The following is a 19354-nucleotide window of genomic DNA, read 5'->3' as shown; positions in this document are numbered from 1 at the left end:
CCTCTTGTTAGTGCCAACGAGGGAGTAACATGAATGCCAGTGTCTGCATTTACTGTCATTCTCTCCAAAGCTTACCCAGCAATAGGTGCTCCCATCCCATTTGATAAGATTCTGTATAATAGGCAGCAGCACTATGACCCAAGAACTGGAATCTTCACCTGCAGGATACCAGGGATATACTATTTCTCCTACCACGTGCACGTGAAAGGGACTCATGTTTGGGTAGGCCTTTATAAGAATGGCACCCCAGTAATGTACACCTATGACGAATATGCCAAAGGCTACCTGGATCAGGCTTCGGGGAGCGCCATAATCGAGCTCACTGAAAATGACCAGGTGTGGCTCCAGCTGCCCAATGCCGAGTCCAATGGCCTGTACTCCTCTGAGTATGTCCACTCCTCTTTCTCAGGATTCTTAGTGGCTCCAATGTGAGAACATTCCCACTCAGCTAATCTAAACCCATAGACATTTCCCAACTCCATTCCACCCCATGAAACCTATATGGAGGTAGGCTGAAAAATGTCACTTTAATTTTCCAAAATACAGATTTGAGCTTTTAGACTAGCAAATGTTCCCCCTGAAAAAGTGAGCTGCAGTGGTAAACGATATGTGAAGACCCCCTTGAAATTCTAGTCAGCAATCCTAAGGCCCTTTAATTTTCCGTGAACCTCTTCAATAGTTACAAATTTTACCATAAGAGTCCTGTTAAGTTAAAAAAGTACAACTATCACAAAAAACAGAAATAGAACTCTAAATTGTGTTAAATTTGTTTTCAGAAACAGCATAGCCTATTAAAATAAGCCTATTTCTAATGATTAATATGAGACCTTCTAGGAAACATTCAGGAATTGTCACAGAACTTTACAGAACTTACATACTTGAATATTCAAATGTAATAGGCACTGTGTACCCTAAGATATTTCTGATGGTGCATCATCTAAGGTTTATATGGCCTCTTCCATCAAGATCTATTCACTCATAGATCTTTAAATGTATAGTTTTAAAAGCTCTCATTAAAAAAAAAATGTGTTAAAATGAATCTGAAATGTAAGGTGCTTTAGTCACAAACCTTTCAAACTTCTCTGTGACGGAAGAGAAGCTTTCTAGGTACCAGCACAACTTGGAAACAGGTATCTGATCTGTTTTTATTTATTTAACACACATGTGGTTAATTTGATTTCCTTATTCCTTATATGATTATATAATAGATTTTGTGAATTTAAAGAACGTGAGGGTATGTACCGTGTGCCTCCCATTCCAGTGAAATTATAATTAACATCGGGAGTTTCAAAATCTGACCGGAAATGAAAAGACATTATTTATTTATGCTCTGTACTGTATTTTTATATTGCTGTTAAAACATTTAAGCTGTGCCTCATTTATTAAAACACAAGATGTTCTACCTACTCCTTACTTACAAGGCAATAAAATACCATCGATAGTTTTTTGTGCTGAATTTACTTGAAAGCAGCAATTCTCTATTTTTCAACCATTTGTTTAAGGCTGTTCATTTTATAAAGTTAATGAAAAGTAAAAACAATAAAGTGGTGGAAGGCTTTATGGTTGTCATGGACATATTCCTCTATTGCGAGTGGGCATTCCCAAGCACTCAGTGTAGACCATAAAAGCTCCTCACAGAGCCACGTACACTATGTGGCAGGGTCAAGGGCTGAGAAGTGAGTACAGGAAAGCTAGAAAACACCCCAAAGCAATAATTTTGTTTCTGGGAGGGAAAGATACAGGTGCAGAGAAATATGCAGTTTGAACAAATATTTCACGGTTACTGGCTATTGTCTGGGCATGGTTTCAGTCATAATGTTTAAAATTATTCTGATGGCTTGAATTACGTTAAAAGGAAGGCAAGAAATTTTTTATGTTAGTCAAAAGGCAACACTTGTCTAAGCTGAAAAATACTGTTCTTGGGTATCCATCAAGACAGTCTGGTTCAAGTCATTGGGGCAGTGTACTGTAAATGCATCTATCTATTCCTTGAAACTAACCTTTGTGAAACCCAAGCAGAGCTGTGAATGGAAATGTAAAACCCTCAGTGTAAGCTTGGTGATACCTCTGCTCCTTTTTAGGTCAGCCAATCTGAATCCTCAAACAAAAATGGAACTTTCACTGGCAAACACATTGCCTTCCTGTCTGTACCTACTGTACTATGGTTACAGGTATCCCCAAACCTCACTTTCAAACCAGAACACAGCAAAGCTAAGAAACCTATGGAATGACTATATTGGCAAGCATGTAAAAGACAGTTTCACAGAACAGCTCACAAAACTGGCCGTTATGAATGCAAAGTAGATATGAATAAAAGAATCTTATGATGTGAGCAGAGTCAACTTTATAATGATATTTAAAATCAACTTAAATCCTAATTTAGGAACATAGTAATAAGTAATATAGGTAATGTTTTAACTATTCACTAGACACAGCATTTAACAAACATATATCAGGAAGTCTCTGTCTGCATTACTCACCCTTAAAAGCTGATGTTTTATAATTGTATTGTATACCAGCAACTATATCCTTCCAAAAATCAAATGTTTTTTGACCATTGTTCTGCTAAGAAAACAAAAAACTTCAAATATAACAAATGCAATAATTAAGCTTTTAAGCATAGTGGTAAATGATGGCAAATGATGATATTACTATAAGACAGAGCTTATGTTTTGGAAAACATAATAGATTAATAAAGTCTTCATGTTCCTATGCATGATTTTAGAAAGAGAATTCATCATGAAAATCACTACCATATAGGTACATACGTATCACAAAATATTAATATAGTTCACATAGCCCAAATAAAAATTTCCACTTAAAGTCTAAAAATTATAAGATTATCTTAAAAACATAATACACAATGTTATATAGTTTCTGAGAGAACAGAATATGTTACTTAATATACTATGGCATCACTTAGGCTAAGAAGACTGAAGCCCTAAGCCCTAAAAGTTTATTACGTTAGAATTCCTGAATTAGCCTGAATTATGCTTACCCTGAATTTCAGTACAAGAGTAGCAAGTCTCTTTAGGAGAGATGAATGAGTTTCCAAATCCAAAATGTAAATTGTTTTTATTAAGATTTTTTTCAAACCAGAAAACAAATACACATTAATGAAAACAAATGGCCCTATAACCATTTGCTTCCTTGGAAATATTAACCAATGTCCTTTATAGTTATCGGTATCTAATTATACAACTGCAAAATACCTAAAGACTGATACATTTTGCTTATAGTAACTACAAATTCAAAAATTAACTCTATCTCATATTAATATAGACTTCTACAAACATACAAAACTATTATTCAATAGATACTTTCACAAACATATGCCTATAATTGTTATTTAAAAAGTAAACTATTTATGGGACCGTCCTGTGACCTGGTGATTAAGGAGGCTGAATTCCACAGAGCTCACCACATGATTTGAGTCCTGGATGTGGCAGCTCGAAAACTACACCAGACACATTTGCTTGTATGCCCAAAATCACAGAAAGGAGAGAGAGAGGGAGGAGAAGGAACAGTAGTGTCACCACTCCTCATGGGGGTGCTTTCTCACTCTCTCTCTCTTTCTCTCTCTCTGGCTAGTGCATGAACTTTCTGGTAACTTTTGTTTTGTGTTAAAGGAAAAAATACTCAACATAACAGTGATTTTAAAAGTAAAGTGATTCTGACACGTAAACCTATTTATGTTCATGGGTTTTAAATTCTAACTACAAACTGATAGAACCAGAGATCTATGTAAACTTGATACACAGTACCAAGCAAAGGTATATATGCACTAAACTCGTTCAGAATAATACATTTAAAACTTTTATCTCATATTCTGACCTTATATTATTTACAACATGTGTTTAAAAACACATGAAATTTAATATTCTTTTCCTTATTTTGCTAATGAAACAAACCAAAAATAATCTTTTTCCTCATGCAAGTTCTGTATTTTCTTTTTACAAGCTTTTGCACCCCCTGCTGGAGAACAGATTTATTTTCCCAGGGGAAAAACTGGTCACTGCTATTTAATTTTCCAAAAATATTTTGGTCAAATTCAGATTGTTTTTCATAATCAGTCATGTCTGTAACCACAAAGAAAAAACTAAGTAAAGTCTCAACTCAAAAGATATATATAATTAAGTGAACTGATTTATAACTAAATACATAACATAGCTTTAATTTTTTTAATTTGCCAGAGAGTACTTCAGTTTGCAGGGACGGGTGGGTAGAGAAAGGCCCTCCCAAGGGGGATGGTCAATCCTTTCTCTGCAATCTTTTTTACGCTTCTCCTTTCAGGATTTTGGACACATGTGCATATGCACTATGCCTAAGAGTAGGCCCATATTGCAAGCTCTCGGGTCTGGAACTTGAACTGAGCAGTTGGCTATTTGGTGGTCCAGTCACCTTACCAACTGGTCCCATATCATACTTTTTATAAAGCAAATTCCTTCTTACCTTTGTTAAGGAATCCACCACTTTTGCACATAGAAGTGCTCCTGGTAGGTCAAAGTAGTTATCATAAAAATAATATTTTCCTGAAAAACAAAATTCAAATTAAGAACAAATTAATGCCACGATCTGAAAGAAGAAATAAACACCATAAAAAAGAATCAGATTGAACTGTTAGAGATGGAATCTGTAATATAGGAAATCAAAACCTCCCCTGAAAGTATTAAAAGCAGATTTGATCATGCAGAAGATAGAATCTCAAATGTAGAAGACAGAACTTCTGACCTAGAAAAATTCACCAAAAAGATTGAGAAAATAACCCCCCGAAATGAGAATAATATACGAGTAATACTAGATACCATTAGATGCCCAAACAGCTGGATAATTGGTATCCCAGAAGGTGAAAAAACTAATCAGGGCATTGATAATCTATTCCATGAAATCCTGGAAGAAAACTTTCCAAACCTAGAGAGGTATTCAAATACCCAGACCTAAGAATTACAAAGGACCCCACATAGACTCAACTCAAGATCTTCTCCAAGGCATATCATAGCCAGATTGACCAAAACCACAACAGAGATAAGATACTAAAATTGGCAAGAGAAAAACATCGTTACTTTCAAAGGATATCCCATCAGGCTAACATTGGACCTCTTGTCAGAAACAATGCAAAGAAGGAAAGAATGGGAAAATATATTCAAAGTGTTAAGTGAAAAACAATTTCAACCAAAAACACTATATCTGGCAAGATTATCCTTCATATGGGAAGAAAATATAAAAACATTTTCAGATAAACAAAACCTAAAAGAATTTTCCAACACCATTCCAGCTCTTTGAGAAGTTCTGAAGGGAGTACTATACAAGGAAAACTAAGACAGACAAATAAGAGACCAAAAAATGACCAAGGAAAAGGCCAACTGAATGGTAGGGACAGGTTCTGAAATATCAATAATAATGTTGAATGTTAATGGAAAGGTCAGACCACAGTAACACTGCAAATTCAACCAAAGAGAGATTATACGAGACTGAACTGGTGAAATAGAATTCTATGATTTTTTTTTCTAAAACATTACTGGTTTTCTGCTATGCTTTGTCTTCCAGATTTAACAATTTTTATTTTCTTTTGAGTTGTTGAGTTCAGCAATTTTGTTAAAGAATTTTTTAAACTGAAACAAACTTTTCTCTCTGACCCCTTTGCAATTGAAAAATATTTGTGAGCATTCTTATTTTGCGGCAGAATGATTATTTGCATAAGTTCAATAATACAATACTATTAGTTGCCTTGCATCAGATATTGAATTCTTATGGGGCTTTGTGCAAATAACAGACCAAATTGAGATTAACCTAATTTTTTTTTTTTTGGCAAATAAATTAGTTCATACTCTCTTTAGTAAAAGGGGAAATGGAGAGAGGAAAAAAAATGTTTCAGAAGAAAATTACAGTGCACTTGTCACTAGATTCTAGCTTTGTGCATACTTTAAGATCTTTTGTGAATCAATGAAATGTGAAAAGAGTTTAGTATGGAAGGGAAGGAGGGGAAAGGGGAAGAGAAAAACAGGTGAAAGTATGCTTAATTGACAAAAAATGAGAAGCTACTTGCTAATGATAATGTATATAGTAATATCCTTGTCTTGACTGACATGCATGGTATTTGTGTTGGAAAAAGAAATGTATAACTGTAAAGATGTGATACAATGTAAAATGAAATTAATTAATTAAAAATTTTTCAAGAGGAAGAATACTAACCATATATGTCTGATACAAAAGAATATAATAAAGCTGAAATAATGTCATTAAATTTTTTTGACTAATGAGAAATTAAATAAATAAATATATAAACCCAAAGGGAAGCTGCTGATTTAAGGAAGCAGTGCCCTCTAGTGAACGAAGCCATGAATAAGCAGGTGTTGTATAGTGGGTGAGTGCTTTTTGTAGCAGGAAGATAACAAAAATATTTTTGATTCTGAATGAATTTCTCAATTAAACACTTACCTATGCCTCTAGCTTTTCTGGGACGTGGAAAGAACTGAATTACAACTGTCAACTTCTACAGAGACAACAGCAGTTCTCTATCATTCGTTGAGTAAAAGGCTAGTCACTCTTGACTTGAGATACATGGAAGCAGTCTGTAGCTAATCCTAAAGTGAATCTCACTTTTTCCTGTGAACTTATTTTATCAAGAATTTTCACACTAGCTGACACTTTCAGCACACACACACACACACAAGCAGAAACAAACAAAAAGCAAAACAAAACTTTTAAAACATAGCAAAGACAATAAACAAATCAAACACAATAGTAAGAAATAACTACAACTTTTTTTAGGCTGCTATGTTTTCTGAAGGAGAAAAGGTGCATTCCAATACTATAGTGTGGGAGAAAATAGCAAGATGGAAAAATAATTTAGAACAAGTGAAAAACTAACAACTAAGACTTTTAATAAGATCTGTTTATAAAAATATGTTAATAATTCTTTATTAATTCACATGCATCTATGTAAATAATTTCTGAAACATCCTTACATGTTCACTCATGGTGAAGCTCTTTAAAGACAGTGAATAAAATGTGTAAAATCATTAAAAATACAGAAAAATAAAAGACAAAAGCAAAAGATCCCAGAAGTGGTAGTAAGAAATATACAAAGTATAATAGATAATGTTTAGTGGTAGATAATATGAATGTAGAGAGAAAGGGGAGACAAAGAAAGAAAAGTAAGAATTGAATATAATAAATTAATAAAGAATATGTGACTTTGTGGGGATGCTTGTCTATTTCAATCTTTCTCTCTTATGGAGGAAATGAATGAACAAACAAGAAAAAGAGACAACTGAACAATATATTACTGCTAAATGCTAACCTTTAACCCAGAACAGGTGCAAGTTAAAGCAGTGTCTAAGAGTAAGTAATACAGTGTGAAATGCTGCTAACAGTATTTTCAACCAGTTGCCAAAGAGCAATCAGACACATCTGAGAACTAGCACCTCTTATTGCCATAAAACAGAGGCTGCTTGCTCCCTGTGCCTTCTGCCCAGCAACGGGAAAGGAAGGTCTTTGTGTCCTCATGTCACAGGAATAATCGGCATGGCTACCCTACCCCTGCTCCCCACCAAGTCATACCTGAGTGGTAAGCCATTCCAGAGTCAGACACAAAGTGCTTCCACTCCTTCTGGCCAAACGCCTCTGCCAGCGCCTCTGGAGTCATCATCTTGGTACCATGACTTGCCCTGGTGTGGGGAGATGGTGCACAGCTCATGATCGACTCCCCTAAATGCCCCTTCCTCTAGCATTATGCCACCACTGCTGGAGTTAACAGGTTCGTTTGTCTTCTCTGTTTTCAACGAGGTGACTTCCCTGTTTAGGATTCTACTAGGCATTTCTATGAGCAGCTCTAGCTCTCCCTCCATCTAGTCCAGCAACTACCTAGTGACTAGGAAACGATGATTCTTGAGGTCAACACTCTTGCCTACTGAAGTTCTTTCACTCTGAAGATGAGACTCACATAAATGGAATAGTTAGACAACCTGTGGGTCGGTTGGAAAACTGGGCAGGAGCCAAGTAAGAGAAGCAGGTGCCAGAGTTAGAGCATGAGCTACACCATGCCCACAGGAGACATGGAAGTACATGGCATCCAAGCACAATGCCACCTGGGATAGTGAAGACAAGTTGGAAAACAACCTGCCTGTTCGAGGCTGCACCGCAGCTGCAAAGAAGAGTGTGACAAAACAAAGCAGCAAAGTAAAAAGTAGCTATTTTCTGTGCTCAAAATACTACTTTTGCATCAGTAAAGCCTGAGTTAAAAAAAAAAGTCTTACCTATAGAGAAAGAATTACTTGATATCTTAGTGTCTTATTAGGAGAAATTATAATAGGGAATAGCATTATACTATGGTAGCAAAATTTAAGGTCATCAGGAAAGTCATGACACATTTTTGCATAGAAAAACAAAAAAATACATCATGACTTTCCTGATGACCTAATAATATGAAGAAATAAAGAAATAACAAATGGGGGAAAATCAAAATGAGCTCTCATTTTATAAAGAGATTAACATTTTAGAAAGCTTCACATAAAGATGGAGGAATCTTGAATGGAAAACATGGTCAGATAAGGAATCTACTCTATTGGGTGAGAGATAACAATATATAAGCTATATATTCAGGAGAAATTTGCAGGAAGCCAGAACTTGAATGGAAAGAGGCTGGCTTTAGAGAAACAGCACTGGGATGGGGACAGACAGCCCAAAGTTCACATGTGGGAAACTTAAACCCAGTGTAACAGTACTGGGAGGTGAGATCCAATAGGAGGTGACTGGGTCATAGGGGGGGTCATGAATGGATTAATGTCATTATCACAGGAATAGATTAGTTATCTCAAAAGTGGGCTTGTTCTAAGAGTGAGTTACACCCTCTTGCATGTATGATGGGCTCACAACCACCTCCCTCCCTTCCTTCCCCACCTGTCATGCATTTAGTCTCACCATATCATGCCTTCCACCATGTTCTAATGTAGCAAGACCCTCACTAGATGTAGCCCCTCAATCTTAGACTTCTCTGTTTCCAGAATCACGAGCCTAGTAAATTTCTTTTCTTTATAAATGACCCAGATTGTGGTATTCTGTTATAGCAGCACAAAATGGACTAAGATAGGCAGATATAACAATGAATGAAACAAAATTGCAGCATGCTTTCATTCTTTGAACCAGGATTAAAAATAGCCAAGTACCCCGGGGCCCGCAGGTGGCATGGTGTTAAGGTGCTCAACTCCCATATGGCTGACAACAGTTTGAGTCCAGTGGCTTGAAAACCATGCTGGGCCCATGTGCATGTGTGTCCAAAACCCTATGAGGAGAATGGAAGAAATGGGATTGCTGAGTGGCCATACCCCTGGTGGAAGGGCAGGGCAAGGGAGGAGCGTGTGGTGAATGATTTCTCTCTCTCTCTCTCAATCTCAGCAAGCACATGCACTCTATGGGAAAAAAAAAAAAAAAAAAGCCAAGTACCCTAAAACAATCTGACAGAAGAGTCAAAGTTTATGGTTAAAGATACACTGTGTATGCATGTACATGTACATAGTACATATCTGTATACAAACATACTCTATCTCCAGTTGTCTAAGAAAAAGCATACTCAAATCAACTAAAATATAGTTAGAAGTAGGGCCATAGCTGCTCCAATCAGATGCACCTTAGGGGACAGTCCAGGGAAGAGTGTGAAAGTCTGTATCATGCAAAAAGAATGATGTGTGAGGATATATAAACCTGTGCTGAGAGTTTTTTTCTCTTCCTCTGACCAAGTTGGTACGAATAACACATACTATAACTTTATGGCTGGGGTGATCTGCCTATACTATTAGTATCTAGGAAAAAATAGATGTTCTCTTCCTGGTATCCTCAGAAACTCAGAGCAGTGATGGCAGCTGTCTGTGGATTATTAATCATTGAGAGCATTGCCTCATCTCATGCAAAGAGGAAGAAAGAAAAAGAAGTCATCACTGAGTGTGGGAGAGGAGGAGAGCTCAATGAGGGCTGGAGTAGATAAGAAAATCTCCCAGAGGAGCAGGACACAATGTGGGCCCCTGCATGATGGGGGCCCATTTAGATAAGAGAGGAAGCAAGGGAGATCTACACAGAACACCAAGTCCTACCCAATATCCATTCTCATCTTCTTCCTTAATAAAAAGATTCCGGTTATACCCTAGGCACCTACTCTATTCCCAGCTGTAACAATAAAATTCCCAGGCTGGTATGCAGTAAGGGGTGTGCACTGAGATGAAGCTAGTTATTAATTTTCTCCTGTATTTCCTATGAAGATTTCTAACAAGCTAAACTAAAAGGAACTAGAGCTTTAAATCTAATGCTCACAGATTTGTATTCAAAGGGCTCAATAATTAATAAAAAGACACATAGGCAGACAGATAATCTGTCATTTGGTTGACTAAAATAATACTCTTATTTAATCTATACTGTAAGGGTCACACGATACACAGTGATAAAGTATCCGGGAGAAACCACAGTTTTGCCTTCACAACTGAATGTCATTACCTGAGCACAGTGCCATCATCTGCAAGTTTAATGAATTTCCCGTCTTCTAGATCCAATGCCAAACCCTTGCAACTAAAACAGAAAAATTATTATTAATCAATTCACATACTTAGCTAGTCTTAGTAATAATAATCTATTTTTTTAAAAGTTGCAGTGCTAAAAAACGGATTCTCTCACCTATGTTAATGATATGCTAATCAAACAAATAAGAATATCCACGAATTGTAAGATTAAATATCCATCACAGTGTAGGTGTATGTAGACAAATGTTATGTTGGCCAACAGAAGGCAGCATGACCCATGTGTGAAATTGTTAGACTTTTAAAAAGATGAATCTGAAACTCGAGAGGCAAAAAAAGACCCAAACAAAATCTGGAGCACTGTCCCATGCCTCTGTAAAAATGTACGAATGTTTTCCACAACCTAAAACATACATATTTATCTTCTGTAAGTTAAGCTCTTTGTCAGTCTTTTCCACTTTCTTCAGAATTTGCCTCAGTTTATGTCAGGTTAGGAGTACACGCCCTCTAGACAAGAGCCAGCCATGGTGGTATAGCAGTGGAATGCTGCTCTGCAATGCTGGAAGCCACATGGAAGATCTGGGCTCAGTTCCCAGGTCAGCCTCTACAAGCTGGGCATACACCATGTCTGTGATACTGGCTGGGAAGGCCAGGGAGGGAATCATGATGTGAACCATTGTTGAGGGTGCTGCTGTCTGTCTCTTTCTCTCTCTCATGAAAAAAAGAATGCTATACAGTGAATGAATGTATAAAAAATAAAATATAGGGACCAGCAGTTAGCATGATGGCTAATGTCACTGGACTCCCATGTAGTTGATTGTGGTTCGAGTCCCAGACCTGGTGGCTTAAACTCACGCCAGGCATGTGTGTGTGTGTTCAAGGTCCCAAGAGGAGAATGGAGGAGAGGGGATTGCAGTGTGGCCATCCCCCTTGGGGGGTGATTTCTCGCTTTCTGTCTTTCTGTCTCTCTCTGTGTTCCTGGCAAGCACACATGCCCTATAGCAAAAACCTCTCCAAAAATAAATAAATAAATAAAAATAAATGAAATATATTCAAAAAAAGAAGACAGAAAGAAACTAAAAAAGAACACTAAAGAAAGTCAAATACTAAGTTTTAAGTTCTTCACAGTAAAAAAGTTCCAGAATTTGGAGAAAAATTGAGTACATTATAAATAAAAGCAAGGAGGTATAATGACCACCAAATACCAAGAGAATAAAACAAAAGTGATAGGGTACTTACATGCATTGTTTATTTTCATTCATTTGTAGTAAAATTTTGTTGTTTAAATAAGAAGGACAAAGGAAGTTTTAGGAATTTGAGAATTCTAAACCAGAATGAGAGTAAGTAAGAGTCTTAGATAAGAATGTCTATCCAAATTACACACGTGCACACACACACACAGAGTCCTTACTCAAAACATGATGGTTTCTTCTCTTTTGTTACAGTTCTTAAGTTGAAGGGTAATAGAACAAACATTTTTATAAAGATGTAAACTTTAGACACACTATCTAATAACTTCCAAAACTGTTAATTAGGATAAGTCATACAAAACTTTCCAAATTAGTCACATAAACTCATAGCTTATTTTCATATTTAATTAAGAAAGTCTAAGTTATTCAAAATAGAAAAGACTTCATTAAACACAATATTTTTAGTAGAGGAGGTGTTTCATTCTTTGACTCAAATTCACAATTAGCTTTCTACCTTTATAGAAAAGGAAACATTTAAAAATTTCTATCAGCAACAGTTAAGAATAGGAAAGTATAGACCTAAAAAATAAAAAAAAAAAAAAAAAAAAAAAAAAAAGCAAAATAAAACTCACCAGAAATCCCAATCCTCTGGAGTCACATTGAGCAATTCCTGATCATACCCTTTTTCCTTGACTAGGAATTGAGCAAAGCTATTGTAAATGAGCTGCAAACAAGGAAAAGAAAAAAAGACTAAATATACAATTTGCTATTTTTAACTTCATACACTGGAAAACTTTATGCAATCACTTCTGGAGGCAGGTAGGAAAGAAATAGCTGTAATTGTGAAGTTCTGCAGTTTAATTCCCCTTTCATAAGCAATTTATCAACCCCCAGGAGTCCCCACAAAGCTATCACATCCTAATATTATAATTATGCAACCAAGGTTAATTACTCATCCTACTCCTACATTCTAATGGTTGGAAATCATAATTAAGACTTGAACAAGTTTTGGGACCAGCAGGTGGCATGGTGGTTAAGGCACGAGATACTCCCTCATGGCCAACCACAGCTGGAGTCCTGGACCTGGTGGCTTGCTTTCTCACTTTCTCTCTGTGGTCAATTAAAAATAAATGAATGAATAAATTAAGTTAAATAAATAAATCTTAAAAAAAAAGACATAATAAAATTTTGTAGACTTACTTAACATTTCACTAAAATGAAAACATATTAACCACACTGTCATTCCTTACATCCTTGGAGACAGGCCAGTCTCAAAAGAAAGACCAGGAAGGTGATTTTTGTTTGCTTGTTTGTTTGTTTAGAGAGATTTTTGCTGTCAGAAGTGTGCACTTGCTGGAGAGACAGAGAGATAGAAAGTGAGAAATCACCCCATGGATGACCATGCTGCAATCCCTTCCCCTCCATTCTCCTCTCGGAATTTTGGGTATACGCGCACACACGCTGGAGTGAGTTTTAAGTCGTCAGGTCCAGGACTTGAACCATAGTTAACTGTGTGGGAATCCTGTGACGTAACCATTATGCCATCTGCTGTTCCCAACCAGTGAGGTGATTTAGAGGAGCATAACGCCTCTCTTACTTACAGAAGTAAAAGGACACAGGCACTCTTTGAAAGCAGGTACAATGAGAATGTTCTTTTGATCACTGACAGATTTCTCAACAGCAAATTCTAGTTTTTTTTTGTTTATTTGCTTTTTAATTGCCAGAGCACATGTGGGCTCTCCAGAGAGAGAGAGAGAGAGAAAGAGAGAGAGAGAGAGAAGGAGAGAAAGAAAGTACTCCCCATTGAGACATGAGCATATCATAATCCTTTTTCCTCTATCCTTCCTTTCTGTCAGGATTTTGGGCATGTATGCACATACATGTGCCTGGCATGATTTTTAAGCTGCTAGGAACAAGATACAAACCATGGTCAGCCATATAGAATCTGGTTCCTTTAACTGCTGACATTGGGGCCAACCAAACCTTAGGGTTTTGAAAGAAAAATGTTCATAAAGAACTGGCTTCACTTTTAAAGAACAATGCATATGCAACAAAAAGCGGAAGGCTGAATGAAAGTACACCTGGGCTCCACCTCACTCTACTAAAGAAGAGTGTTCTCAGGCCAGCATCAGACGCATATAAACAGTGGTCTGGGGTTGGCCTGAACAGTGCCCAAAAGGACGCACTGAACAATCTGACTCTTCCTCTATGGATTGTTAACAAGGACAGGTCTTGATAGCATAGCACGCTACTAGGAAAGAGGAGTGGGTGAAGCTCCTCCTGTGGTCATCTTCACATTGGTCCCTGCAAGATGCAAACAGAAGTTAGCTGGATGAAATCTGGAAGGAATGGGGGGAGGGCAACAGGCCCAGACGCTGAGGAGCCCGAATGCAGTAAAGGTTTGGGTTTGAGTGTTAAGGGATGAGAGTGGAGAAAGCAAGGCTCCTTGTCAAATAGAGCTGCTCTTTGTTGTAAAGATAATTAAAACCAGTACACAAGTACTCCCGTCCAATGCAATAGGACCCTCATCCAGGTCAGTTGTTAATAGTCCCACATTTTGTCAACATGGTTCAGAACTACAGGGAGGTTTCCTAAAACAAGCTGAGATTCTACACCTACAGAACAGGGAGAGATCCATGTAGAGCACCACAGGATTCCTGAAGTCCAGAGAGGACTGAAAACTACCAACCTATGTGTTTAATGGATTTTCATTCGATTATTAAAAGAACTAACAAAGTCAAAAAATGAATGAGTCACCCTTCAATGTACGAAGAACAATAAAAAGCACACATCATGATCCTGTAAGCAAGGAACCAGTAACGTGGGTGCACAGATGTCAGGTGCTTAGAGCTATGCTTGGCGTAAAGGTAAATCCAATTTAAGCATTTGCTATTATTATCAGTCATGCGCTGGGTTATAAAACAAAATTACCACCCTGACTTACACCACTTGACCATTTCCATGGTATAAATACTCGCATGACGGCCTGCTTTAAGCACCAACAGTTAACGTTGCACAATTTCTGACAGTGTAACCACACTTTCACAGGCCTCTATGAGCCAGCTATCTTACATTATTGGACTTACCTCTGGTCAAGGAGCTTTACTGAGTTGTAGACAACTGGAGTTTCTTACCCCTTGACAAAAAGGGTTTGTCTAAAACATAGACATATATTCCAATAACGTCAGACTCCTTCCAGGAAGGATCCCTCTCTACTAGGACTGCCAATAGTGTGTTCTTAACTCGGGGGAGAGATGTTCCTCTAACAGGAGAAAAGTGGTGCTAGGAGACCAGACCAGTCTGTACTTGAAAGTCCCAAGTAAGACCAGCAGGTGGCATAGTGATTAGGGCACTAAATTCCCACATGGCTGACCATGGTTGGAATCCCAGACTTGGCTACTTGAAAGTCATGCCAGGCATGTGTACGGCATGCCCCAAATACTAGGAGCAGAATGGAGAAGAAGTGATTGTGGAGTGGCCATCCCCCATGGGGAGAGAGTGATTTCTCGTTTTCCCTCTCACTGTCTCTGTTTCTCTCTGACAAGCACATATGCCCTATGGCACATACACAAAAAAAAGTCTCACTCTAGTCCCAAGGCCTTAATTCCTATGACTTGTCCTTAGATTATGTCTTCCCTGAAGCTTGCCTGACAGTCCCCAGGCCTTCCTACCCAGCCTTATTGCTGCTCACTCCCTCACAATCCCACACAACAAATAAAAAATGCACTTTACAGTAGCTACAAAGGGGTGCCCTGTGGGCCACATGCAGCCCGCAATTATGTTTCGTTCTCAGCAAAAGTTGGGATAAAACAAGGAAAACCTGGAATAAAAACTAATTTTTTACTACAAGTATATACTATTTGGGATATATATATATATATATGCTAAACATATTTTTGTAACTTAGAATTCAAATTTAACCAGGTGCCCTGGATTTTTCTTTTTTCTTTCTTTCTTTCTTTTTTTTTTTTTTTTTTTTTGGCTGAATCTAGCAATTTTTTAATTCTGCTGTTTTGGAAAATGAGATAACATTTAAACATGGAAAGCTTTTTCATAAAAGTTCAGCTTTTTAGCTTGTCTTAAAAGAACGAGAAGACCTAGTAAGACTGAGCCCCTATTTGCTCATGGTAAATATTGGCAAGAACAAGAGTGGCTACTCCTCAGAAAAGCTGTACACCCTCATGTCTGCCGAGACCCATTTTTCCACTCACATCTTAGGTCAACTGCCTGTCACCAGACTTCTGAGTCTGCAACCCCAGAATATGGTATCATTATCTCTTCTAGAATGCCTCTCCTAAGGCCTCAGGGGAGGCCACACGCCCAGTTCCATGGCTGTAAGACATTCCCCACTTGTTAAATGTCTGCAAGGCTGGAGAGGAACTTGCAGCTCTCCATGATAAGGTTCCCCGTCCCACCCCAACAACTCCCTTTTCCAGCATCTTTCCCTGCAACTTCCCACCTTCTGCTTGCACCCAACAGTTCATGGCACTGTTGCTCACCCTTAGGTCCTTGCACAAAGTGCTCCCCACCATCTCCTCTGCCAGCTCAAACTCCTCCATGGCACCCAGGCCCAGGTCTCTCTCTGAGCTTAATGGTACCATATAGACAGCATGTTGGTGAGAGGCAGAAACTTACAGCCAGACTAACTTGCTGGAGACTCTGAGAAGCCCTTCTTGTGCCTCCTTATTCTCATCTCTACATAGTGATGGGATGATGTTGTATTAAATTGATTAAATCAGTGCATATACACAGAATGCTTACTAGAACACTGGCTGTGTTACATTATTAAAATACCTATATTTATGCCATCATCCCGCCATTGCCTATTGAACCCAGTGTGTGCCCAGTACTGAACTTGGCATACAGAACATACAACAAACTGTCATAGACTGATGTCAAGGAGCCAAGGCTCTAGACTCTAGGGGAAGATTCAGACAAGTAAACAGGAAATGTTAATGTTATGTAGGAAGTGCTCTAAGAAATTAAAGGCTTTGTGGAAAACTAAAGGTAGGACTGGAGTGGAGATGCAAACTCTAGGGGCTGGAGAAAGTTTTCCAAAGGGGATATTTATGATGACATTGGACAGAATGAAGAACAACTGAGGAAGGGAAGAGGCCCTCCAGGCACAGGAAGCAGCATGTAACAAGGTCCAGGAAATAGTGCCTCACCACAGGGGCCTGACATGAACTTTGTAGCATCTTCCATCTACTACATGAAACTATTGAAAGGTCTATCTCTGTAACCCCAACTCTGCCTCGGTGCATTGCAATACTGTGGGATTTAATGTTCCTATACTGAACATGATCCAAAGCTCACTAGGTTACTGTTTCAACCTAAAGAATGTTTGTTTTTAAGCTTCTTATATCCTGGAAGTTTATGCTGACAGGTGCACAAAATTGGCTGTAATATGACAGTGGCTTAACAATATTTCCTTCAAATGAGGTGACTAGAGGGGAGGTACACAAAAGTATGAATCACGAGGAGACCTGAAAGGCACTGCGGGCATGAAAATACAAACCAAAGACCTAGGGGAAGTAGTGGCCAAAGGATGAAGAAGTAAAGAAAAGCTTTCTCAACCTTCAGCATGACCAAAAAAATCAGCCCTGTATAGAAGAAAGCAGAAAAGTACAATCGCAGGAAAAGTGCACATTTTTTTTTTTTTTAAAAAGGTCTATGCATAGAAAACACGGGCATAATTCAGGACAGGAACTGACTGAGGCACTGACATCCCTAAGCATTAGCCTTGGCTGACGTCTGCACCAGTGACCCTCAATTCTACCCATGAATGGTGAGGTTTCCAAATGGTTCTGGTGGTAACCACAAAAGCAAGCAATGGTGTTTGCCAGTTACTGCTCTAATCCTCACGCATCTACTACCCATTTAATCTCTGAACAATCTTTTAGGTAATGATTAGCCCCATTTTAGAGATAGGGAAACCGCAAAAGGACAGTTGCACACTTAGAAAGGGTGGAGCTGGCACACTATGAGTAATTTAGGTGCAGTCCATATATATATATATATATATATAAAAAATACGAAAACTTTTTTTTTTCCTCACAAATACTTTCCTTGTGAAACTAAAACTGGGAGAGGGAAGTCAATTGATTTGAAAGTACAGGTCTGGAATCACATAATCCACTTCTCCCTCCTCAACACTGCAATGAGGACCCAAACTAAGTAGGCTGTCATTAGGCTCAAAATGTATTCAAAGTGCACGGGGCACGTAGTAGGTGTGCAATAAATGTTTAATATCTTCTCTCGGGGAAAATACAAAATTAAAGCTAAGATCCCAATGACTTCTCGGATATTGCTCCTCCACTACATAATCTGTCCCTGGCGGCAGTGTTTGAACACTTGGACGTACAAAAAGAAAAACATAGCTGAAGAAAATTCAAGTCCCAAACCAAGTGGCTGCATCCACGTCCAGCCAGTGCCCCAGATGATCTGCAGAGAAGTTCCTAGGCCAGGGATCTGCAGGACATCGCGAGGGACCGTGGCCTCGTCCCTCCTCTGCCCTAGAATCCGTTCCCCAATCGGATCTTGCACAATGTGCCTCTCCGTCTCCCCTCTCTTCCCCAACCCTCTCTCTGATTTCGCGAATGGCTGAAGTAAAAGAGCCGGTCCCCACAGCAGAGGCGGGGAGCTGGGGAAGCACATTTCCGTCCTGCCTTGCGGTGGGAGGCCGTCATAAAGAATGGCGAGGCGGCTGCAGGCCTTCGGCGGTGCTCGCCACCGCCCAGGCCCAGGAGGAAGCCCCAGCCTCAGCCGCCATGGAGCCTGCACGCCGTGCGCCCCGGGCAGCTCGCGCCACTCACCGGGGCGCTCTCAGACAGGTTGTAGCGACACAGAGTGTGGTCCAGGTCGAAGCCGACCACATCGCAGGAGGCCAGGGAGAAGTGCTGAGCCATGGCTGAGCAGGGAGCACCAGCGAACGCCTTGGCCGAGGAGAGTGCAAGAGCTTATGGGTCCGACCTACACTGCGGGACAGGACCTGGACGGACGGATGCGGCGGGGTGGGGCTGCAGCCTCCTCAGGCACGCGACGGCCCCGCCCCGCACCCTTGGCCCCGCCCCCGGACACACTAGTCCCCGCCCCTCGCGGCCCGAGTCTTGCGGCCCGAGTCTTGCGCCCCCCCTGGCGGTGTGGTGCGCCCGCTCACCGACGCGGGCTCGTGCTGCTCTGCAGTCCCACCCGGTGTCCCGAACCAGGAGGTGCCCCGAGCGGTGCCACCACTGCAGGAAACTGGAGAGCGCAAGTCAGAACGTGTTGGCGTATAGCCCTTCCCAAGGGTTACCACAAAATTAATCCGGGCTCCGCTGAGTCTTCAAGGCGCCGCGGAAACCGTGAGCTCAGGACGTTAGACCTACCCCTTTACTCTCGTGCGCGGAAAAGTGAGAAAGTGTGGGGAAAGTGGCGTCGGCTGATGCCCTCTGACCAAGTAGCCCACGGGTGCGTGCGTCTTTTCGCCACATGTTCTCGGACAGGGGGTTAAATCAAGAACTTTACTCCTGTACTTTGCTAAACGTTAAAACGGAATGGTAAAGCGGAGACCTTCCCCATTTAACACTGGAGTGCATTAGGAAGTAAGTTTATTAGATACCCTGAGGGACCATTTTGCAATGACGCTGGTTGTTATTTGATCCTTTTTATTGTCATGAA

At 39.5% G+C, this 19354-nt stretch overlaps 2 protein-coding genes across 3 annotated transcripts in view; one reads left to right on the top strand and one right to left on the bottom strand.

Moving 5' to 3' along the window:
• Positions 1-816, top strand: part of COL10A1 (collagen type X alpha 1 chain) — a 45044-nt gene extending 44228 nt beyond the window's left edge. Inside the window, exon 4 of the mRNA XM_027766913.1 lies at positions 32-816. Coding sequence (XP_027622714.1) covers positions 32-432 — 401 coding nt within the window. The 3' untranslated portion in view covers positions 433-816. The remainder of the gene's footprint in view (positions 1-31) is intronic.
• NT5DC1 (5'-nucleotidase domain containing 1) overlaps positions 1-18710 on the bottom strand; it is a 158497-nt gene extending 139787 nt beyond the window's left edge. The window contains exons 1-6 of one of the 2 annotated variants that reach the window (XM_014582753.2): positions 18511-18710; positions 12328-12419; positions 10486-10557; positions 7564-7670; positions 4453-4532; positions 2481-2565 (exon numbers count right to left, since the gene is read on the bottom strand). In XM_014582753.2, coding sequence (XP_014438239.1) covers positions 2481-2565; positions 4453-4532; positions 7564-7670; positions 10486-10557; positions 12328-12419; positions 18511-18603 — 529 coding nt within the window. In that variant the 5' untranslated portion in view covers positions 18604-18710. The remainder of the gene's footprint in view (positions 1-2480; positions 2566-4452; positions 4533-7563; positions 7671-10485; positions 10558-12327; positions 12420-18510) is intronic. The other variant, XM_027766912.1, reaches the window with a different exon arrangement.
• Between the last annotated feature and the right edge of the window lie 644 nt (positions 18711-19354).

The sequence above is a fragment of the Tupaia chinensis genome, unplaced genomic scaffold (genome assembly GCF_000334495.1).
Source record: "Tupaia chinensis unplaced genomic scaffold, TupChi_1.0 Scaffold143787_1, whole genome shotgun sequence".
In the NCBI taxonomy this organism is placed as follows: Eukaryota; Metazoa; Chordata; class Mammalia; order Scandentia; family Tupaiidae; genus Tupaia; species Tupaia belangeri.
This window is presented reverse-complemented; position numbering and strand designations above follow the sequence as displayed.